The 23,412-nt window shown below is 51.0% G+C and overlaps 1 protein-coding gene and 1 pseudogene across 1 annotated transcript in view; one reads left to right on the top strand and one right to left on the bottom strand.

Moving 5' to 3' along the window:
* Nucleotides 1–3,681: 3,681 nt before the first annotated feature.
* On the bottom strand, nucleotides 3,682–3,794 carry LOC121824920 (U6 spliceosomal RNA; annotated as a pseudogene).
* An 861-nt stretch (nucleotides 3,795–4,655) lies between these two features.
* Nucleotides 4,656–23,412, top strand: part of Psap (prosaposin) — a 29,754-nt gene continuing 10,997 nt past the window's right edge. Inside the window, exons 1-4 of the mRNA XM_015990296.3 lie at nucleotides 4,656–4,845; nucleotides 20,810–20,943; nucleotides 21,860–21,934; nucleotides 23,022–23,147. Coding sequence (XP_015845782.1) covers nucleotides 4,806–4,845; nucleotides 20,810–20,943; nucleotides 21,860–21,934; nucleotides 23,022–23,147 — 375 coding nt within the window. The 5' untranslated portion in view covers nucleotides 4,656–4,805. The remainder of the gene's footprint in view (nucleotides 4,846–20,809; nucleotides 20,944–21,859; nucleotides 21,935–23,021; nucleotides 23,148–23,412) is intronic.

The following is a 23,412-nucleotide window of genomic DNA, read 5'->3' as shown; positions in this document are numbered from 1 at the left end:
AAAGTCAGTGTGCTCTCCACTTCCAGGTCTTGGTTCTTCTCCTCACTGAACATGGTTCTACCCACCTGTGGTCCGAGCCCTTGAAGAACAGAAACAGGAGGACGACAAATTCTGGGCTAGCCTGGGCTACCTAAGGGGGATCCTATCTCACATACCCAAAATTCGACGTGTCACAGAAGATAATATGGCGTGGTACCTCACTCATTGTGAGGCTTCGGGATTGGGGGAGGCCAATGCTGTTGGGCACCCTGGGAAGTCTGGAAGGGCTTGACTCTAACGTAGAACTTCGGGGTCCTGCTCTGCTAGCCGTTCTTGGATCCTGATTATCTTGCAGGCTGGCTGCACACTGGTCTTGCTACTTCTGCCTCCCTCTTGAAGTCTGTTTCTGCACATTGTTCTCACCAGTCTGGTTTCCGTACCACCCCAGCACCCTTCAGCCATTGGGATCTTTCCGGGTTCCAAGCCTCTCATAAGGGGCCCTTTGTGAACATTTCTAATAAATGCTTTCCTGGGGCTTCCTAGAACAGTATGACCAGGCAAAAAGCCCCAAGGGCTTCATAGCTCTTAATGCCTATGCACAGATCAAGGGGATTCTTAATTTATTTACTTAATTTACTATTTTGAGGCTTAAATTTTTATTTTTTTTATTGTTGTGTGTCTGATGGATGGGGAAAAGTGCATGCTGTTTTGTTTTGTGTTTGTGGGGGTCAAGAAGACAGTTTTATGGGGTTGGTTTTCACCTTCCATCTTGAACTCTGGCTAGCTATTGTTGGTGAGCTATAACTGACTCATCTTGCTGGCTCCATTTTTTAAAATTAAAATGTTCATTACATTAAATGTACTTACTGAGAGAGAGAGAGAGAGAGAGAGAGAGAGAGAGAGAGAGAGAGAGAGAGAGTGTTCACACAAATGTCATATTCCTATGGAAGCCAGAACACAACTTTTGAGAATCAATTTTTTTCCTTCCACCATGGGCTCCGGGAATTGAATTAGGTCATCAAGCTTGGGACAAACACTCATTAGGCCATTTCAGTGCTCCCTCTCACCTTTGAGACTTGGTCTTTGGACTCCTGATCCTCCTGCCTCTTACCTCCCAAGTTCTGGGCTTAAAGATGTGTGCCACCATGCCTGGCTCAAAGAGGGCTTTTTTTTTATAAAGGATTTAGGTACTCACTGATTTGGCAAAAAAAAAAAAAAAAAAAAAGAAAGAAAGAAAGAGAGAAAGAAAGAAAGAGAAGTGATAATCCATTCATTGTATACACACACACACGCACACACACACACACACACACACACACACACACACACCCCTATCTTTCTTGAGAAGTCGTCTCCTGTATCCTAGGCTGGTCTCAAACTTGGTATGTAGCAGAGAATGACCTTGAACAGTCTGGTTCTCTTGCCTATACAGCATGGAGCCACCGTGTTCTCTGGAGCCAATCTGCCAGCTCTCTTCAGCTCCTCAGAGTCCTGCTCACTGCCCACTTCCCCACTTGGCTCCCCAGGGGAAGTGGGAGCTGCTAGCAGGAACTGGAGAGGAAAGTTCAGGGGCCTGGGTGTCTGCAGAAGCGAGATTGCAGATTGCAGGCGGTTGGAAGAAGGCTGGGTTCCTGAGTCACGTCTCCTCGGTCAGGAGACCTGCTTCCAGACAAGACTGTTGCCCCAAGTGCTGTGAGATCTGTGTGCCTGCCTCTTTCTCCCCAGGCCTTCTTTTCCCCATTGGTACAACCTCTAAGGGCCCATGCCCACGTGATGGGAGTCAGTTCCTCACATGGCCTGGGGGTTAGCTGGTACTGTTCCTGGGTGCGTGTGTCTCATTCTGCTCGGCCCCAGGGTCAGGTGCAGAAAGCTGTGAGTGGGTTTATTGTCCACCTTGACTTTCCTTACCTGGGCTGGAATGTGGTGGAGAGGGCTGGGTAGGGTGGGGCGGCTTCTGCTACTATAATCCTTAGTGGGTTTCTCCAATCCTGGCTTATTTCCTGTTCCCTTTTCTAGTGGCTGTAACTTCCCCCACCTTTTTATGCTTTTGAAATGTTACATTTACTTATATTATTTGTGTGTGTGTAGGCACACTTATGTCATGGTGGCAAGTGAGATCAGAGGACAGTGTGCAGGGGTTGATTTCCTCTTTTATCCTCTGGGTCCCAGTGTTTGAACTCAGGTTTTCAGGCTTGGCTGCAAGCGACTGGACCCACTGAGGCCATCTTGCCTGGCCCATCGTTCTTTAACAAAATGTTATCAGGCTACATTAATGATAATAATGAGTTTCGTTGTGACATTTCCATGCTTGTGTATAATGCATTTGGTCATATTCACCCCCTGTCTTGTCCCTGTCCTGCTGATCTCTTCTTCTCAACTAGTTCCTTTCCATGCCTTTGTGTGTATGTGTATGTGACCCCGAGTTTCATGAGGAGCATGGGTGAAGAAAATGTCTCCCCTCACCCAGCAGCCATTACCTGCCTGTAGTTCCCCATGAACACCACCCCTTCTTTGTTCTTTTGACTGAAGGGTCTCTCTCTATTTCCATGAATTTACTCCCTAGCTCAGGCTAGCCTGCATCTGATGGTCCTCCTATCCCTAGCCTGGGATTACAGGCTTGAGCCACTGTGCCTGGCTTCTTCTTTTTTGGTTTTTGTTTTTTGAAACAGGGTCTCAAAACCTGTAGCCCAGGTTGGCCTGGAACTCTAGATCCTCCTGCCTCAGCCTCCCAAGTGCTGGGATCACAGGCATCATCTGCCATGCCAGCTTGGGAGTGACTTTGTTTGTTTGTTTGTTTTGTTTTGTTTTTGAGACAGGGGCTCACTGTGTAGCTCTGGCTGACCTGGAACTCACTCTGTAGACCACGATGGCTTTGAACTCACAGAGATCTGCCTGCCTCTGCCTCCCAAGTACTGGGATTAAAGGCGTGCGCCCCCCATCTCAGCCTAATAATAAAACAATTTAAAAATGGATTTCATTGCTAATTGTGTGTATGTGTCTTCGGGTGGGATGTGTGCATGAGTGCAGGTGTACCAAGAGGTACAGATCTTCCTGGTGTCAGATCTTCCTGGAGTTGGAGTTTCAAGTGGTTGTGACACTCCCCCCCAAGCCCCCACCTCACCATTGGTGCCAGGAATTAAATGCCAGTCTTCTGAAAGAGCAGCAAGTGTTCTTAACAGCTGATTGTTCCCACCACCACCCCAAAACCAATTTTTATAATCTTATTTATTTCCTGAGACAGAGTCTCACTCTGTGGCTTAAGGGGCCTGGAGACCCTGCCTCAGCCTCCCAGGGCTGGGACCACACGCACGGGGTGCCACACCCGGCATGCATTCTTGTTTTCATCTTTCATCAGTCGTGAGTCCCTGTTCTGCAGCATCTGTTCTCTCTCCTAGCCACACAGGTTTCCTGAAAATAAATTTTTATTTTTTCATTCATTCATTCATTCATTCATTCATTCATTCATTCATTCATTTTACTGCTTACACGTTCAGAACTTTCTCCCTGCCTTCTCTTGAACACTGATTCAGAGACCTTGGAGTCTATCTTGCAATCCGTAGTCCTCAAGATCACACATAAAGGCTTCTTTTGTTTGCCGTTTTCCGAGTCTGGATTGACTGACAACTGCAGAATGGGAGGTGGTGAACTTGAATCCTGAGTGTGCGGACTTTGGCAAGTCTGTAACCTGCTTGTTCTTTGTTTATTAATATGGAACGCTTCACGAATTTGCATGCCATCCTTGTACAGGGGCCATGCTAATCTTCTCTGTGTCGGTCCTTTTTTTTTCTTAGTCTATGTGCTGCCGAGGTGAGCACACCTGTTTGTTCTTGATTCTCATCTGTCAAAATGGTAAGAGCCACAGTCAATGGGGCTAGAGATGTATCTCAGTGGATAGAGTGCTTGACGAGCATGCCTAGAGCCCCGGGTTTGGTGCCGGGCACTAAATCAAACAGGTATGGTGGTGCCTGTGATCCTAGTTAGCACTCAGGAGGTGAAGGCAGGGTGGATCAAGAGTTAGAGGTGACTGATAGCTGCACAATGAGGTTGGAGGTCGGCCTGGGATACATGAATCTTCAGCTACACAGCCAATTGTAGGCCTCCTTGGATTACAGGAGACCCTGTCTCAAGAAACTAACCACCACTATACAAGGAAGGCTGAGGTAGAAGGATTACAGGGTCAAGGCCTTCCTGGAGAATTTGGTGAGCCCCTATTTCGAAATAAAAACTAAAGAGTGGGCTGGAGGAAGGGGTACGGCTCAAATGTAGAACACATGGCTGGCAAACATAAGGCCTTGGGTTCAATACCCGGGACTGCGAACAAAAATCAATCCCCCAAACGTTGCTCTGAGGGGTTGAGGCAGGAAGTTGTGGATTCCAGGTCCGCCTGGGCAACACAAGGTCACAGTGACACCGTGTCCCAAAAGCAAATACTGTCCTCCAAAGGGGGAAAAATAGTCAGCCTTAAAAAGATGTTGGGGCTGCAAGAAGCCCTGGGCTGGATTCCTCACCTTGCAAAGGGAAAGAGACACGTTAGATACCGTATAATTCCTGACCTTGATTTAGACACCTGATAGGCTTTCCTCTTACCACCTCACCCCCGCCACCCCCGCCTCGCCGGGCCAGCCCTTCCCCAGCCCCGCTCGCACCCTCCCTCCCTCCCTCCCTCCCCGCCGGCGGCGCGCTGCACCACGCTGAGTCAGGCTGCGCCCAGCTGGGGCGGGGCCCGCGCCTGCGCGCTGGCGTCTGCGGCGGGGTTGAGGGATAGATTTATATCCGCCCGGATCAGCTGACGCTCCGCATTGCAGCCTGCGGAGTGCAGCGGCACCATGTACGCTCTCGCCCTCTTCGCCAGCCTTCTGGTCACCGGTGAGCTTCGAGGGTACCCGGTCTGGTGGAGAGGGACGCTGCGGTGTCTCCAGGACCCCGGTTGCAGGGCAGCCCGGCCAACACAGGCCTCGCCCTCCGCTCGCTTCCCGGGGCGCCCTTGGAGAGGCTGCGTAGTGCGCAGGCGCAGGCCGGGGCCCCGCGTCTGAGGGCGCTTGTTCCCGACTCCCTAAAATTCGAGTCGGGACAATTGGGCGGATGGGGGAGGCGGCGTGTCCCCTTGTGTGTGTGTGTGTGTGCGCAGGCTTTTGCCCAAGGCCTTGCGGGCGGCCGCGCTTCTCCCTGGGGCGGGGGTGGGGGAGGGTGGGAATGGGGTGACCCCTCCCGCCGCCTTGTTGTCCCAGTCCTGGCGCATGTGATCGACATGGCCTGAAGCTCCATCCTGCAGGCCAGGTTGCCTGGTGACCTCTGCCTCAGACTACACGGGCATGGGAATTGCAGGAAGAGCCTGTGTGTCTGCCGGGGGTGATCTTGGAATGTGTGTGAACTCCGGAGCGTAGGAGGTCTTGGAGGGGCTTTTGTGGACCCCATTGCACCGAACCTCTTATGTTTCCTACTTGGTCTGGCGGAAGCCATTGGCCCGTCTTTATTATGTAGCCGATGTGAGGGCAGGGCACAGAAGTTGTGTTTCTAAAATGGTACCGGTGATTTTGTTAAAAGCACTGCCGGTTACCAAGGCAGCGCCAGGGCACCCACTGCGTCCATCACCTCGATTCTAGGAGAGGCCACCTGGTTTGCCATGGCGGATCATTCCCCATAAGTCTTGCCTTACCTAGCCTCATTTCAATCATCACGTCGCGCAGACAGGTGTGAATTGAGATTTTAATCCCCACAGAGGGGCTTCTCTCAAGTCCCTCTTTTCAGGTCATAACCCACCAAAGGAAGTAAACATCTTCAGGGTCTGTTTACTTGTAACAACTCAGTGGAGGAGGGGGCTCTCTCTAAGACAGGGTCTGGCTAAGTAAGTACCTCAAAGTGGCCTTAACCTTTTTTGGGGATGACAGTGTCCTATATAGCCCAGGCTGACCTTGGATTTGCTATTCAGCCGAGAAAGACCTTGAACTCCTGATCCCCCAGCCTCCACCTAAGTGGGGGGAATTACATGTGCTTAAAAGAAAAAAAAAATTGATCAACTTAGGGTAGCGAACACCTGTGATCTCAGCATTTGGACGGCTGATATAGGATCTTGAATTTGAGGCTAGCCTGGGCTATGTAGGAAGTTCAAGGCTAGCCTCCGCTATATATTGAGATAGTGTTGCAAGAAAAATGCAAATGATTCTGTTGGCCTTGAGTCATGCCATCCCTCGTGAGTTCTGATTCACCCACACCTCAAAACAGACTTCTTTTTTCACTTTCTGTAGTGTGGGGCATTGTGAACTTGGACCCTAACACATGGTGGGTGAGCACCCTCCTACCAAGTCACACTACAGCCCTTAATTGTTTCTGTGGAAAAATAAAATCTGCATATGCAGTTCTTCTGACCAGAGTCTGGTTAAATGGGCCTCTCTTCACTGAGTGCTTTGGTAGGTAGGAGGGTCCTATGATGGCCTTGGTCTAATTCCAGGCCCATACCGTAGCCAAGGTTACACTGATAACTGGAAGAATGCTACCTTGTTTTGACGACTCCACCACTGAGAGCCTGTGACTATAGCCCATGCGTGCTCCCTGAGGTTCTTAGGGCCTTGTGGGTTCAGTGTGGCAATACTTTTAGGGTGCCACTCAGACTCTGGAGCCATTTCATGGCTTGTGTTTTAATGCCGTCCTGGGTGCTTAGCATATTCCAGGTCCTGTCCTATCTTCACAAAGGCCTGGGGGGTACAGATGTTTGTTTTGGGCTCCTCTTCACCCGTCCAGTCTTCCTGCCTTTCCCTCCTAGTCAGAAAGTAAAGACATGCTAAAAGAATAAAAAGCCAGTTTAACCTCTTCGTAGGGAATGAGGACGGGTGCCCAGCCTCGGAAGTCGTCGGCTGTTGACTGGGGTGGGGTGGGGTGGTGGTGTCTCAGGATGCTCACTCTTTGCTCATGTTCCGTTGGCAGGGCTGTCCAAATGCCACAGCACAGGTGGTGAGTGCTTGATGTTAGACCTGGCCTCAGCTCCATGTACAGCCCCACATGGTAGAGGCAGAGAGAGCCCTGACTCCTGGCTGGCTTTCCTTTGATCTCCAGAACACAGGTGCATGTGAGAGAGAGAGAGAGAGAGAGAGAGAGAGAGAGAGAGAGAGAGAGAGAGAGAGAGCGAGCGCACACACACAATTTAAAAAAATATATTAAAAAATTAAAAAACAAAACAAAACAAAAAACTCTGTGCTGGGTGTAATTTCTGTGCATTCGATTTCCAAAATGGTGACATGGTGGCAGGCTAAGCCTACCCAGCACAGGGCATCCTTAGCTGTCTGCAGTGGCAGCCCCCTGACCCCCCCCCCCCCCATTCATGCTGTGTCTGGGCCTGCCGGCCGGAAACAGCTTTGCTCACCTTGGCTCCAGGGAATCTCAGTGTCAGGATGTGCAATTGAGGGACTGCTCCAGTGGGAACAAGTGGGTCAGCGTTGGTGAGCTGAGCATAGAGAGGTGGCGGAGGTGCCCGCATGGGGCAGATGGCTCTCACTCAAGCTGAGACGCCATTACAGCTGTCACTTGGGCTGTGGCTAACCCCCCTTAGTGTCTGTACACATGGAGGCAGCGCGTCGTAGCCTAGCCTGCTTGAGTTAGGAACAGCAACAGGAACCCCCAGTTTCACCTGCTGATGGTGCTGAGAAAATCCTGTTTAGCAAAAGGTAGCTTTTTTTTTTTTTTTAAAGACAGGTTCCTGCTTGTAGCCTAGGCAGGCTGGCCTCTAACTTTGTAGCGCAGGCTGACCTTGAACGTCATCCTCCTATTTCACGTACTGGAGTGCTGGCTGGGATTACAGGTGTGAGCCACCGTACCATGCCTAGCTTCTGTCAGTTCTGTTTTTTGGGGTGTGTGTGTTTGTGCGGCGTGGGGTATGCATGCCTCTCAAAGGCCAGAGAAGGCTAGCTAACAGGCATACTTCATCAGACTTCTCTTTATTCCCTTGAGTCCAGGTCTCCCCGAACTAGAGAGGTCAGCTGGCAGCCATCCTTGTGTGTCTGCCCCGACAGACAGTGACAGCGTTAGGTGAGGGTGTGCGGCCAGGCCACTCCCAGTTCGTGTGGGTGTGGGGCTCTGAACTCAGGCCCTGGGGCTTGGGCAGCAAAACTCCTGAGCCACCTCCCCAGCCTGTCTCGTCAGGTTCTTGGTATATATTTGACAGGTTGTTCTGGAGTGTGTTGGATTTGAGTTGGAGGGAATCGTCTAGTGCAGGGAAGGAGAACTTAGCCTGTATTTTTTCCTTTCACTCAAGGGCCGAGCACCCTAGACTCTGAACTCTATGCCTCCGTTTTCTTGTGAGACACTGGAGTTCCAGGCTACTGGCAGTGTCTGAAATGGACTGGAAGAGGAAGGGCAGGTTGTTGCTCTACCTGATGAGAATGCCTGGGAAGTGCCCAGGGCCCAGGCCTGCTGCTTGGATAATGGCTGGCTGTTCTTTGATGCGGGGGCTATTGACAAGCGTTCCAGAGTATTGGCTTCTAGGCTCGTAACTAGGCCTGTTCTCCCGCTGGCCACCAGGCAGGAAGTTACTGATTCAATATCCGCCCCCAGCCCCATTGGGGATTGAACTCAGGGCTTCTTCTCATGGGCTAGGTATTCTGGATTTGCAAGAGCCCTGAATGCATCGACCTGCTTGCTTGTTTTTATTCTTGGTACTGGGGACTGAGTTCAGGACTTTGTGGAAGTTAAGCACCTGCTCTTCCGTTGAGTCACACCTCCAGCTCAATTTTTTTTTTTTAAAGATTTATTTATTTTATGTGTATGGGTGTTTTGCCTGCATGCAAGTTGTGTGAGGGTGTGTATGTGTGTGTGTGTGTGAGGGTGTCAGATCCCCTGGAACTGGAGTTATAGTTATTTATCTATCTATTTTTTTGAGGTGGGGTCTCACTATTGTCCTGGAACTCACAATGTAGATCAGGTTGGTCTTGAACTCACAGAGATCCACCTCTGCATCCAGAGTGCTGGGACTGAAGGTGTTATACTACCATGTCCAGCTCAGGGTTGGCCTTAAACTCAGATCCCCTTTTCGATCTTGATTGCTCTGCCTCCCCAATCCTGAGGTTATGGGTGTGTGCCTTTGTAGCAAGAATCTTAAAAGTTCTTATTAATAAAAACAAACCCAGGGCCAGGTATTGAGGTGAATGCTGGAAGATCAGAGAAGCATAACAAGCCACAGCTACCTCATCTCACCAGTTCCTCAGCTGATCGTGTTTCATCAGACTGGAAACCTGAGTCCTCATCCAGAATGAATCTCAGCTGAACTGCTGCTCCAAAGCCTGAAAGCTTAACCAGCCAAATGCTGCTAGTTTCTGGTCTTCATGCCTTATATATCTTTCTGCATCACTCCCTGGGATTAAAGGCGTATGTCACCATGCTTGGCTGTTTCCAATGTGGCCTTGAACTCACAGAGATCCAGAGGGATTTCTGCCTTTGGAATGCTAGGATTAAAGGCGTGAATGCCACCATTTTCTAGTCTCTGTATCTAGTGGCTGTTCTGTTCTTTGACCCCAGATAAGTTTATTAGGGTGCACAATATTTTGGGGAACACAATACCACCACATACCTTATCACTGTGCCTCATTTCAGATTACAGTTTTATTTATTGATTTATTTGGTGGCGGTACTGCTCATTGAAGCCAGGACCTTGTGAGTGCTAGGCAAGCACTTTACTAGTGAGCTAGATCCCCAGCTGCTCCGCACTTAAAAAGGTGGGTACAGCAGGGCGCAGTTCCACGAGCCTTTAATCCCAGCACTGGGGAGGCAGAGACAGGTGAATCTCTGAGTTCGAGGCCAGCCTGGTCTGTGTAGAGTTCCAGGACAGCCAGGGCTGCATGGTGAGACCCTTTAATCTCATCACTCGGAAGCACAGGGGCAGAGCTCTTGTGCGTTTGAGTCCATCCTGATCTACATTGTGAAACTGTCTCAGAACAAAACCAGCAGTGGTAAAGCACAGTGGTGGGTGTGGGGACTGGCTATTGTAAAAGCACTAGCTACCCCCCCCCCCCCGCCCCGCCCCCCCCGCCCCCCCCCCCCGCCCCCCACAGGGTTTCTCTGTGTAGCTTTTGGTGCCTGTCCTGGATCTCACTCTGTAGATCAGGCTGGCCTCGAACTCACAGAGATCCGCCTGCCTCTGCCTTTCGAGTGCTGGGATTAAAGGTGTGCGTCATCACCTCCTGGCCTAGTTACTTTATTTATTATTCATTGTTTTTTTGCCAAATCCAGTGAGGTTTCAGAATATAATCCTTTGGAGTCAAGGTTTTTGAGGCGGGGTTTTGCTGGTCTTGGCTAGCCTGGGATTTGTTATGAAATCCCAAGTGGGGATTAGACACGTGTGCAGAGCCACGGCTAGCTTCAGGTTCAGTAGTCAGTAGTCCAGGCTGGGCATGGAGCAGAGTGCTATCTCATTGCCAACTTGGTGTGGCCTTAGGCCAGGGACTTGATCTCCTGATTTCTTCATAGGCCACATGGCATTCATTGTTACTCTCTTCCTGCATTGCCCTGAGAGTTTGCCTGGTGAAGTTCTGTTGGCTGCTCCACACTGATAAGCACGTTATCCGGTTCTCCCTATTGTCCCGCCAGCATCGTGACCCTCCTCTGCCCTTGGCTTGGTGATTGCCGTGGCGTCTTTCATTTCAAGGGATGCTGTAGATTAGCAACAAATTTAAATAACTTATTAAAAATGTGTGTGCTGGGTGTAATTATGGAGTTAGGAAAACCAGTAGTAGGGTAGTTAGCCAGCAACTAGGAGGTAGCTGAACCAGGTTAGGCTACCAGGCCAGCCTTTAATGGCCTCGGTGGATCCCAACCGCTTGTATCTAAACACTTGGGTCTAAACCGTTGTCAGGGACTGTGGATTCTGGGGTGAGTCTGTTCAAGTCCCGAGCCTGGCTTCCCCGTGCATAAAGTCGGTCAGCTGTTGGGATTGAGTAATAATGGAAGCATCCAGAAAGCAGGTTTAAGGACCAGCTGAGAACAATAGCCTCCTCACTGCCTCATTCAGTTATACGCTGCCCTTTCTCCCTCTTTCCAGAACCTCACACACTGAACTGTACCCACAGACCCATCATTTATTCATTTTTTTTTTCCTTCTTTAACCGCAGTGGTCGTATGCGGGCTGTTTGTGCTTCTTGTGGTCTCTTTAGACATGCAGAGAAGTGGAAGGGGAGGTACAGTGGACCCCACGTATTTGTTCAGTGACCCACTGGTCTCCTCTGCCACGGACTGGGTGCTAACCAGACACAGAAGCGGAACCCCTGCCCTGTGCGGGGTGATCATGTGGATCTCATTCATGGGACAGCATCTCACACTCAGCCCTGGCTGCCTTGTAAACTCACTATGTTGCCCAGATTGGTCTGGAAGTATTGGTGATCCTTCTGCCTCAGCAGGGGTGAGTCACTTCTGCTCTCCACTGCTTTTACAAACCAGTTAACAATGGCAGTTGTAGCCAGCTCCCGAAACCCTTCACCTAGCTTGCTTTACCAATTGTGTGCACTGTTTTGTGTTCGGATTAAGTAAGCAACAGGAATTTATTTCTCATACATCGTTTGCTTCTCCCTAGAGAGGGATCTCTTCCTGGTTTGCAGTTTGCTGTGTCATAACAGGGTAGGCAGGCAGGGGAAGACACCAACTTACTGACCAGACTGCACACTGGGCAGATTTTTACCAAGTTCCCCAGGAGTCTCATTTCCTCTTCCAGTATTCCTGCCTAGTTGTCATGCCCCCTAGCTGTTTAAAGTGGTTAGGGGGTGGGGGTGGGGGTGGCTGGTAAGATGGCCCAGCACGTAAAGGTCCTTGCCTCCAGGATTGGAGTCTGATCCCTGGGACTCACATGGTGGACGGAGCGAACTGACTTGCAGGTTGTCTGACCTACACTCGTATGCGTGCGCAGGCAGAGTAAGTTAAATAAATTTTTTTTTAAGTGTACATGACCTTGTGGGTCTTCCCTGGAACATCTTCCCCCGAAAATACCCTCCCTCTGTTCCTTCAAGTACATCTTCCCCCGAAAATACCCTCCCTCTGTTCCGTCAAGTCTGCTCAGATGTGGCCTTCGAGTTCCCACTGCTGGCTGGAAGTAGCTCCTCACTTATCCCACCCAGACGCTGCCACAGCTTTGTGTTCCTTTGAGCATTAGTGTCAAGCTTCTCACCGTGTCTGCTGATTACACAGCAGTGCTGGGCATCGTTGGGTGCCGGTGTGCATGGTGACTGGGGGCAGTGTGCATGAAACAGAATGCCAACAGTGCCAAAGGGGACCGGGACTTGGCTCAGCGGGTACAGGCGCTTGCCACTAAGCCTGGACTACCTAGGTCCTGTCCCTGGGACTCGCATAGTGGAAGGAAGAGAATTGACGGGTCGTCCTTTGGCTTCTCCACGAATGCTGTGGTGAGGATTTGTGCATGCACATATAAACATATAAATGTCATTAGGGACTGGAGAGATGGCTCAGTGGTTAAGAGCACTGGCCGCTCTCGGAGAAGACCTGAATTCGATTCCCAGTCCCCCCATGGCAGCTCACCACTGGCTGTAGCCCCAGTTCCTGGGAACCGGGTACCCTTTTTTGGCCTTCACTGGCGCTTTGCTCACACATACGTGTAAGTAAAATAAATCTTTAAAACATGTAATTAAAAGGTGTTACATCACCTTAGCTTTTTCAGTGCTCACAGAGTAGACTGAGACAGGGTCTTCTCCTGTAGTTATGGGTGGCCTCAAACTAATAGCAGCCCTCCTCCTTCAGCTTTCCTCCTGTTGGAATTAAGCCGTTTGCCACCATACCTGGTCTGTCTGCTTCTCTCTTGTCTCTCCTGCTAGTTGTGCTGCTAAGCCGTCGGTCTCCCTACTGATGAGCTACATTTCTAGCGCTCTCCCTTTCTCTCTCTCCCTCTCCCTCTCCCTCTCCCTCTCCCTCTCTCCCTCTCTTTTGTTGTTGTTGCTGTTTTTTGTTTTTTTGGGAGACAGGGTTTCTCAGGGCAATTTTGGTGCCTGTCCTGGATCTCACTCTGTAGCCCAGGCTGGCCTCGAACTCACAGAGATCCACCTGGCTCTGCCTCCCGAGGGTTGGGATTAAAGGCGTGCGCTACCGCTGCCCGGCCCCCAGCTCGCTTATTTTGAGACAGAGTCTTAATAAGTGTCATGGGCTGGCTTTGAACTCCTAGTCCTGTAGCTTCGCACGCCTTGATTTGTGACCTTCTTGCCTCAGCCTCCTGAATAGCTGGGATTGCAGGCCCGCGTCCTCATGCTGGGTGCATCCAATCTTTATCAGGATTAAATGAAGCGTTTTATGTTCTGACGTTAGCGTTAAGAGATTGTGTCTGAGAGTTGACAAATCCAGTGTGACTCTTTGGGCTCTGGTGAAATACTGGCTTTCACAGTAGTTTGTGGCAGGGCTGGAGGGACACCCCCTCCAATGCCTGTGGGAGATGATTTTTTCTGTAGGTTATAGGACCCAGGAAGCGAGGTGAATCTGAAAAGGGAACCAGCTGTAATTTGGGGAAGTGGTTTGGTTCCCCACACTTTCAGAGCTTGGCGGTCCTCTCGAGTTCTCAGGGTTTGATTTGAGTGGGCAGTGCAGGGAGACCTCTGTGGGCAGACGGCAGTGCTGTACGAGACTGTCACCACGCCACCTGTCTGTCATTGTGCACGCTAATAACGGGAAAACGAGTGACAAAGCCCAGGAAGGAGACAAGTTTTTCCCTCGGGACGAACTCGTGCAGAAGTCACTGCAGACTCCAGAGAGCTTTCGCTCCTGTGGATGGTTGGGGTCAGTGCGAGTGTGTGCGTGTGCGACTGGGTGCGTCTCTGGGCGTAGAACCCAGGGCTTGTGCATGCTAGGCCAGTGCTTAACCACTGGGCCCCGCGCTCCTCCTCCCCAGACCTCTCGACACCTGCCTGGTGTTGTTTTAACACACAGCTGCCTCTGTTTGGTCTGCTGGGCCACACGTAAGGTACTTCTGGAAAGAAGAATTGATGTGAGAAGCTTGCGGTACTCCTTAGACTGCACCTTCAGTAGCTGATGGGCATGGGCTGCAGCCAGAATAGCCAGCCCCTTCCCGAGGTAGCTTTCTACTCACGGCAAGTTGACTTAGACCTCATGAGGGCAGTGGGAGAGCTGAGCAGCCAAACTGAATGAATGCTGGGCCGTTCTAGCCGCCCGCCTCAACTGGAGTCACCAGAGGAGGGTTGACGTGTTAGGTTTCCATCAAAGGGAGCCAGAGTGACTTTGTAGGCTGCGGCACGCTTGTGTCTGAGACCTTCGCTCTGAGCAGCTACACACGTCAAGTTCAGATCATTTTCCCACTGGTAGGGTGTGCCTGGTCGGTCATCTCCAGTGATGCCAGTTGCCAGGGCTGCATGGCTCGGTGTGCAGGTCCATGCTGGTGAGTGAGGCTGGCTGACTTGAGTCTGTTTCCCAACCTGACACTTGCTGGGCCAGCAGTGGAGCATTGCCATGAACGACCAGCTCTCCTGAGGTTCTAGAACCATGCCGCTGTGCCTCTGGCCTTGTCTGTACCTTCTCGCCTGGTTGGAGCCTGAGCTGACCTTGAGGACAGGGTGTGTTGCCCTTGCAGTCTTATCTAAGTATCTGGAAGCTTATCTGATCATCTGATGTGTGACCCATTTGCAGGAAGAACCTTATCAGAATCCTTTTCTTTGGAGTTGAGGTCTCACAGAGCTATACAGTTCAACTCAGTTCAAGTTCTGTAAGCAGGACTCTGTAAGGAGGCAACTTCTTCATGCCAGTGAAGGCCTCGGGGACCCAGTTGAGTGGAGAGACAGGCGCTGCCCTGTATCCGTTTCCCTGAGAAGTGTCTGGGGGAGCGAGGGTAACACTGCCTCTCTCTCTGTTTCTAAGCAGCGTGGCTGTTGCCATGGTGATGCATTCCCCAGGCAGCAGATGCAGTAAGCTGTGGAACGCAGTTGCTCAGGGAGCCTGAGCATTTTCCCTCTTACTCTTTTGGTGACCAGATTCAAATGGTGTTAGCACAGGTTACATAAAATGGTTAAGAGGAAGGGCACAAGGATGGTCCAGTTATAGAGGCTCTTCATGGCATAGCGGGTAGGTGCGTGTTCCAGGCAAGGTGGTGGCGTTGCATCCGTGACTTGCCATGCCCTCAGTGGAGGCAAGCCTGATAAATGATGACGACTTGTTTGGAGATGTTCTGGTGAACATAGCGTTGATTAGGCGTGTGCATCAGTAGGGTTTAGCTTTGACTGTGAGAAACAGAGACCTCGAATTACAGCTGCTGAAGTCGGATAGAATCGTCTAACACAGACACCCAGGAGCCTGGTGGGCTAGCTTTGACTCTCCCCTAGAAGACCTCCGAGACAGGCTCTCTCAGCCTCACGTTTTGCATCTTTGAGGTCTGGCCCTCTTTTCTTTCCTTCGTCATGGTCCAACATGGCTGGTGAGGTGCTAGCCAATGCATCTAAGTTTCATGGGAGATGTAATGGCCTCTCATGAACAGACCTGATGCAGAGGAGATTGCAAAGTATAGTCTTTCATCCTGGCCTCTGTGTGAGAGAGGCAGATGCATGTGGGGGTATGGCTTGTCTTGTGTCCAGAATAGTGACTGTTTAACCATTTGTAAGGGCCATTCTGAGTTTAGAAGTAACCTGAGGAAAAACGGTTTCATGCTGCAATGTAAATACTAGAACCTGGGTTTCTCTCCCCTGGTGTCCGCCACGTGCCCCTCCCCGCCATGGTTTATACTTGGCCATGTAGATCTCAGAATTGCCCAGGTACCAGAGACCCCATGTGCTTCCTGATTTCATCTTCACAGAGGTCCATAGATGGTTCCTATTCGTGCAGATATGAGCTAGTTATCGGGGTTAGTATACAGCCAGGCTGGGGGTTCAGTCCTGGTTGGTCTCGGCTGTAGTCCTTGCCCTTCAAGAAAAGGAGCAGCTTGTGTAGAAAGAAGTAGGTAGGTGTTTCTGCATGTAATGGGTTGCTGGACCGGGACCAGGGCTCAGCAAGCGTGAGGACCGAGTTTGATCCCTAGCTTCCACAAGCCCCATACGGTGGTGTTTAGTCCCAGCACTGGGGTGGCAGACAGGTGGATCCTGGGGCTTTCTGTCAGTTGTGATGTAATATGTGAGTGAGCCCCAGGTCCTAGTGAGAGACCCCTGTGTCAAAAAACAAGGTAGATGCTCCTGAGGAATGACACTTACTGAGCTCCACGCATACATGCGTGCACACTTGTGACATGCACACACACATGTGCACAAAATAAAGAGTAAGTTCCAGGTGTGTTCTGAAGAGTGAGTCTGGTGTGGGGAGTTCCTTGCAGGGTCATTAGCTGGTAGCCGCTGCCCAGTGTTACAGGTCACAATGCGCTGCAGCTGCGGGGTTTACTCCGTGCTGGCCTCCCCTTGTTCTGACTTGTGCAGGACTTGGTTTGCCCCTAGAGAAACCAGGCAGATGTCCTGGGGCTCACTCCCTGTGCGTGACTCCTGGGCCTTGGGGTCAGTGATAACAGCCTCCGAGTCTGATGGCCTATAGCTGTCCAGGTCTCTGCTCTCCCACGTCCCCAATAAAATAAATGTCCAGTGGGCCGAGAGAACCGCTCCGGTCCAGCTGGTGTGAGCCCTCAGTTCTGATCAGGAGGGTGGGTCACCGGGAGATCCTGCTGCTGTCCTGGCGGCTGCAGCTGACGACGGCGGCACTCACTGTGTTCTGTGACAGCACATGTTTTATAGGTGTCGGGTAATGCTGGCGGATCCCCTGAAGAAGATCTCCAGGGCACATGACTAGAAGCAAGCACCACGTAAATAAGGGCAAGGCGGCCCCTCCAGTCCCCGCGAGATGAGGGGGTGGTGGTTGAGGTGTTGGTGTACGATTAGATCATCTTAACTCTTCACAGTCGGTCCCCCGACATCAGAAGCTTCAGTTTAGGGGCACACACACAGGCTTGGAAGAGCAGTGGCTTGCTTAAGGCTGTTTGCACAGGAAGTGGCCGAGCTAGGTTGGGAGACAGGTCTAATTAAACGTTACTCAGGGGATGTGATAGGCCTAAGGAGTCTTAGTCTGAAGCTTTAAATCCTTCAAGATGTCTCAAGAGTGCCCAGACCACACAGGGCTCTGTGAGCAATCCTTGCCTCTCAGCCTTCTGTTTTATTTGTGTACGTGTGGGTGGAGGGTGGTAGGTGTACATGTGCCGTGGTGTGAGTGTGGAGATCAGAGGTCAACTTTTGGGGGTTCTCGCCTTCTATCACACAGGTTCCGGGGATCTGACTTGGGTTGCCAAGCTTGGCAGCACGCATATCTTACCCATGGAGTCATCTTGTTGATTCATTTTGTTCTAGAGACAGGCTCTTGTTAAGTACCTACTGGCTTCCATAATCCCCCTGCCTCAGCCTCCCAAATGCTGGGCTTTTAGGTGTAAACCACTACACCTGAGTTCTGAGTGTTTCTTAAACACACACACACACACACACACACACACACACACACACACACACACACACACTCACACACACACATTTACTTACTTGTACATGTGTAGACACACATGCCACAGTGTGCAAGTTGTAAGAAGAGTCAGTTCTTTGCACCATGTGGGTCCTGGGGATCAAACTTAGGCCATCAAGCTTGGCACTAAGTACCTTTACCTGCTGAGCCATCCCACCAGCCCTCTGGGAGTGTTTTGTCTCTGGCATCTGGGGCCGCTGTGAAACCCAATGCCGGACTCCCGTCAGTCATTCTTAATACCATATAATTCTGCTGCTATCTAGTTTTATTTCAGGTTATTTCATTGAACCTGGTTCCCACATGGGCTAGGCAAGTGCTCTATTTGCCATTGAGCTGTATCAACCTTTTTTAGCCATTTTTGTTTTGTTTTGTTTGAGACAGTGTCTCATCGTAGCCCTGGCTAGCCGGGGAACCACCTGCCATTGCATCCGAGTGCCAGGATTAAAGCTGTGTATCACCACACCCAGCCTCGGTTTTGCATTTCTGAGACAAGGTTTTCTATGAATACCAGACTGGCTTTGTATTCACCGATGCCCCAGGCTAGCCCTAGTTTATAGTAAGTAGTCCTTCTTCCTCAGTCTTCCAAGTACTGGAATTACAGGTTTGTGTGATCATTGTTACTGAGAAAGGGTTTCACATGCCAGTCCTGGCTGGCCTGGAACTAACTGTGTGTGTGTGTGTGTGTGTGTGTGTGTGTGTGTGTGTGTGTGTGTGTGTGTGTGTGTATCAAGCTGGCCTTGAACTCACAGAGGCCTTTGTTAGCCTCACAAGTGCTAGGATTAAGACGGAAGCCAGGTATGGTTGACATACTTCTTCATCTCAGCACTAGGGAGGCTGAGGCAGGAGGATTTGAGTTTGAGGCCAGCCTGAGCTGCATATATATAGAGAGACCTTATCTCAGCAGACTAAAGGGGTGAAGGAAAGACAACCGTCCCCCCTCTTCCTTCCCCCAGGGAGAGCTTTTGCAGCCAGGGCTTGGACTCTGGTGTCAGGCCCTTGACGTGAAGTGTGGTTTAACTTGTGCGTGCTGAGTGCTGTTGACGGCTGTAAGGACATGAATAAGGGCAGGTTGAACCAGGACCCGCTAGGAGCTCAGGCAAACATTCTAAGAACTTTCTTAGAGGGAGCTAACCAACCACCTCAGAAGGAAGTTGGTTTTAAGGCCAGGGTGTGTGTGTGGGGGGGGGGGGGGCGGGGTGAGAAGAAAGGCCAAAACATTGCCTGCGAACGTATTTTGGGAAACAACTGGCCAGAAAGTGGTTTGGGGTGATTTTTTTAAAAAAGATTTAGTTTTGTTTTTGAGTGTGTGTGTGTGTGTGTGTGTGTGTGTGTGTGTGTGTGTGTGTGTGTGTACATGAGTATGGGTGCCCACGGAGGCCAGAAGAGTGAGATCTTCCTGGAGCTGGAGTTACAGGTATTAATTCAGGTCCTCTGCAAGAGCAGAATGCAGTCTTAACCGCCGCCGAGGCATCTCTCCAGCCCTGGGTAATTACTACACTGGGTGTTGATAAATACTTCGGGGCTGGATGTCACTGCCTAAGAAACGGCAGCCCAGCCCTTCCCTTGGTGTGCCCCTGTTGTGTTAAGGAGGGCCCTCCAAGGTACTGTGGGGTCTAGAAACAGCTCCCTGATGTAGGCAGGACAGGTCCCTCCCCTGTTTGAAAGTCACCATGTGTGTCTCAGGTACTTTCCCTGCTTCCTCCCCCACCTGGATCCTCAGGCTTGCCATCCACCTTTACCCCCCTGAGCCAGCCCCGCCTCCCCCATCATTTTCTCTCTGAGACAAGAGTCTCACAGCTCAGGTCGACCATTCTCTCTCCATCTCCCTGGTGTGGGGTTTGCAGGCAGGCATGCCGCCGTGCCTCGATTTTCTTACTTAGCTTTCCAGTGGGGTGTTCTGCCACCTGCGTCTCCCCCTCTTTTTCACTTCTGCATCCTTAGGTTTTGTGGTTAAAGCGCAGATGTGAGCCTGCTTGTCCCGTGGCCTCAGATCTCTAGCCACTGCTGGGGTGTTGCCCAAAGAATGGACCCCTCTCTTAGGGACAGGTGGTTGGAGAGGGTGCTGGGGGATCAAATAAGATGCTAGGTTTGTTACCTGGATGCGTGTGTGTCCAGTACTTTCAGACCTCAGTCTCCTGGCCAAAACAAAGAGCGTCACGACTGAGCATGGTTTCTGTGTCAAGTTCCTAGAGGGCAAGACAACCACAGGGTCTGCCTGTGGCGTGAGCTTGTGATAGCAAGTGAGGTTCCCGGAAGCCTGGTGGATTTGGGGTCACTATATATAGCAAGTCCCTGGTGAAGATGGAGGAAATAGGCAATGCTAGCCGCCAGCTGTCTCTGCCTTCCCGGTGTGCTAGTCTTTGAGCTCGCCGGCTTCTGGTTCCCCGTGTGCCTGCCACTGTGCAGTGTTTTAACCAGAGACCCATTTGGTGGTGCCTTTCATTCCTCACCAGGGTAGTACCAGGCAGTGTGGTACAGGAAAAAAAGTACATTGTTTTCCTGTAGCCCAGGCTGGACCGAGGGCAGACCCCAGGCACTGTATATAGCTTAGCTCCTAGGAATCCTTTGTCTTATGACCCTCACCACCTGTTTTCAACCTGGCTTGGCCTCTGGGTATTGAGTTTGGAAATGAGATGAGTTTGTAGTGTGTGTGTGTGTGTGTGTGTGTGTGTGTGTGTGTGTGTGTGTGTGTGTGTGTTAGCAGGGGAGGCAGGAGTGTGGCAGCAGATCATGTGATGATATCTGAAGAGGTGCAGGCTGTCAGGTGAGCTTGCTCCAACTGCTAGGGAACCTCCATAGAGCTTGTGGATGCAGTAACGGAGCATGTCATTCATCCCTTAGTCTTAGGAAGAGCCTGCTCGGGGATCTGTGTGTGTGGGCCACATGTCTGTAGGATGCAGGCAGGGTGACTTAACTAGGTGTTCAAGGTGAAGCAGTGTGACTGAGGCCTGTGGGATTTTCTTGTGTGACTTGAGCCAAGTGTCTAGTATTTTCATCAAAAGTTGCTCCTCATGCTATTCCATCTTCCTCTGTGTCTGATAAAATCTCTGTTTTTTTTTTTATTTTTTTATTTTGAGATAGCATCTGATTGCATAGCCCAGGCTAGCCCCAAACTCACCATCCCCTGTCTCAGCCTCCCGAGTGCTGGGATTGCTATAATCAGATTTTGAGGATTCAAAAACCTGATACTGTTTATAATAGCTAAACAGGACAAAGGTGTCCTGTCAGTCTCATGACTTGGGACAGGTTCTTTACCTGGCCAGCCATTTCTGTGATGCAGTTAGTGTTTCACGGGCTGGCGAGGGCCAAGTGACTGCTCAGCCAGGCTTGTTGGAAAGCGGCCCCCTCTCAACGCTGGTTCTCCTTTTAGCTCTGACCAGCCCTGTCCAAGACCCGAAGATATGTGCTGGGGGCTCAGGCGTGCTGTGCAGAGACCTGAAGACGGCCGTGGATTGCGGGGCCTTGAAACACTGCCAGCAGATGGTGTGGAGCAAGCCCACAGCGGTGAGTGCCAGCCCCACGCCGCCCTCCCTCTGCAGCCTCCCAGTGTCTGTGGAACGCTTGGTCCTGATCTCTCTCCTTGGGGATCCTCTGACAGACAGGACCTGCCCCTGGTTGTGTCCAGCTTACTTCAGAAACGGGGACTCAGAGTCCTGTCCCATAGGTACCCCATCTTTTGGTGGTCCCACGCTCCCCTTGTGGGCCTTCCCCTTCAGTGTCTACCCCGCTCCCCAGGTTAGGGGCTGGTGGGGTGTGATTGCAGGCACACAGGCATATGCTGCCTTCGTCATTCATCCCAGGAAGCTCAGACTCCATTGGCTCACCTTCCCTCATGCCCCAGCTGGGCGGGACATTGAGCCCTGGTCGGAGCTGTGCCCTTTTGTTTCCGGCTGTAACTGGGCTGGGGAAGATGACCGCCTTCCGGTCAGTGATGATGAATGGACCATGTTAATATGGGGCTCTGAGGAATGGACGGAGCTGGGCAGACTTCTTCCCATGCATCCTGATCTGTACCAGACCTCAGGGACCAAGCACAGAATGATGGGGCTGCTACTGGCTTGTGCTGGGTCACACCAGTGGGACGGACAGAAGGACGGACGGATGGGCTGAGTGTGACTTAGTGGAGTTTGGGTTCTGAATTTGCACTTTTAGCAAGAGAAGAAAACTTGATTAAACATTACCCAATCACTTGGCGGGAAATCGTTGTCTTGTGGCCAGGATTTCATCTGGCTTCTCATTTGCTTTCAGTCCTGTTTTGAGTATTGCTTCCTCTTAGCAAGTTTTGTGTGCATTGAGGGAGGACTGTGCAGTCTTCTGGATCGGTAGCTCGGTGGGGATTATTAGGACAGCTCCTTGGGGGTTCGTTGTGCGAAGTGTCCAGACATACAGAACTTTCTCTGTCATGTTCTTTTCCTCTTAGAAATCCCTTCCATGCGACATATGCAAAACTGTTGTCACTGAAGCTGGGGACCTGCTGAAAAACAATGCCACCCAGGTGAGCTACCGTGGAGGGAGGGTGGGTGTGGGCTGTGGCTGGAGGCTGGGTGTCTTCAGACACCTGTGGCTGTCGGCTCCAGAGAGGAGCGGTGGTGTTGGTCCGGAACTGGCAAACACTGACATGCCGGGCCTTCCAGGACACGCTAAACCTGACAGAGTGGGTTTGTTTTGGTCTTAAAGATTTTATTTTTAATTTTTAAGGGTTTTAATTATCTTTAAAATCTTAAATTAATATCATGAGTGTAATTAAAAAATAAATTAAAAATAAATAAAAAGACTAAAAAAATTTTTTTTTAAATTTATGTTTCTTTTATGTGGATGGGTGTTTTTATGGGTGTTTTGCCTACATGTGTGTATTTGTACATCTATGTGCCCGGTGCTCACAGGTCAAAAGAAGGCATAGAATCCCCTGAATTGGAGCTGCAGGTGCTTGTGAGCCACCGTGTGGGTGCTGAGAACCGAACCCAGGTCTTCTCAAGAGCAGCAATTGCTCGAGCCATCTTGCCTCCTCTTTTTTTGGAGTCAGGGTGTCTCTATGCAGAGAACTCTCTACGTAGAGCAGGCTGCCCTCAAACTAAGAGATGCCTGTCTCTGCTTCCCAGGCGGGGCAGGGGGATTAAAGGCTACAGTACCGCCTGTTTTGTTAACTCGGAGTCTTGAGAGGTAGCCCAGGCTTGCTTTAGCTGTCTGAGTGCTGGAATTGTAGGACTGTACCACCACACCCAGCCGTAACACCGCCATTTTTGTGTGTGTGTACATGTGATGTGTGGGTCTGCTCCTCTGTGTGTGGGCATGTGGAGGCTGAGGGTGACTCTGAGTGTCTGCCTCTGTCTCTCTCCATTTAATTCACTAAACACGGCCTTGTCATTTCAGCTAGCCTCTCTGGGCAGCTACCCCTTGGGTTCTACCTGTTTGTTTCCATACACGTTCACGTTCCTTGCCTCCCCCGCCAGCACTGGGGCTTGAGGTGTGCTTTGCCCACCCTGGCTTTTATGTGTCCGGGTGCTGAGGATCTAAACTCAGGCCTCGATGGTGGCCGGAGTCACTGATGAAGGACCTTTGCCCTGTGCTGTGTCCCCTTGCAGGAGAAGATCCTTCATTACCTGGAGAAGACCTGTGAGTGGATTCACGACTCCAGCCTGTCGAACTCATGCAAGGAGACGGTGGATTCTTACCTGCCTGTCATCCTGGACATGATCAAGGGGGAGATGGTAGGTGATGGGGGCGGGGCGGCTCCCAGAGCAAAGGGGCTGCAAAGGGAAGTGTCTTCCTGGCTTTGCATTTCTCCTGCGGCTCTTCCCAGGGCTCCTTGCACGAGGCAGTCGTGGCATGGTGGCTTGCCTGTCTGTGCTTTGCTGGGGCTGGAGTGCCTTGGACTCCTGCATCTTGTTGACAGCTAGAAATCAGTAACTCCATCAGGCCTCTGTTCTAGAGCAAGCACATGGCTTCATCTCTGTGCATGAGGAGTTGAGGAAT

This window comes from Peromyscus maniculatus, chromosome 21 (assembly GCF_049852395.1).
Source record: "Peromyscus maniculatus bairdii isolate BWxNUB_F1_BW_parent chromosome 21, HU_Pman_BW_mat_3.1, whole genome shotgun sequence".
In the NCBI taxonomy this organism is placed as follows: Eukaryota; Metazoa; Chordata; class Mammalia; order Rodentia; family Cricetidae; genus Peromyscus; species Peromyscus maniculatus.
Note: the sequence above shows the minus strand (reverse complement) of the source record. Positions and strands in the feature narration are given on the sequence as shown.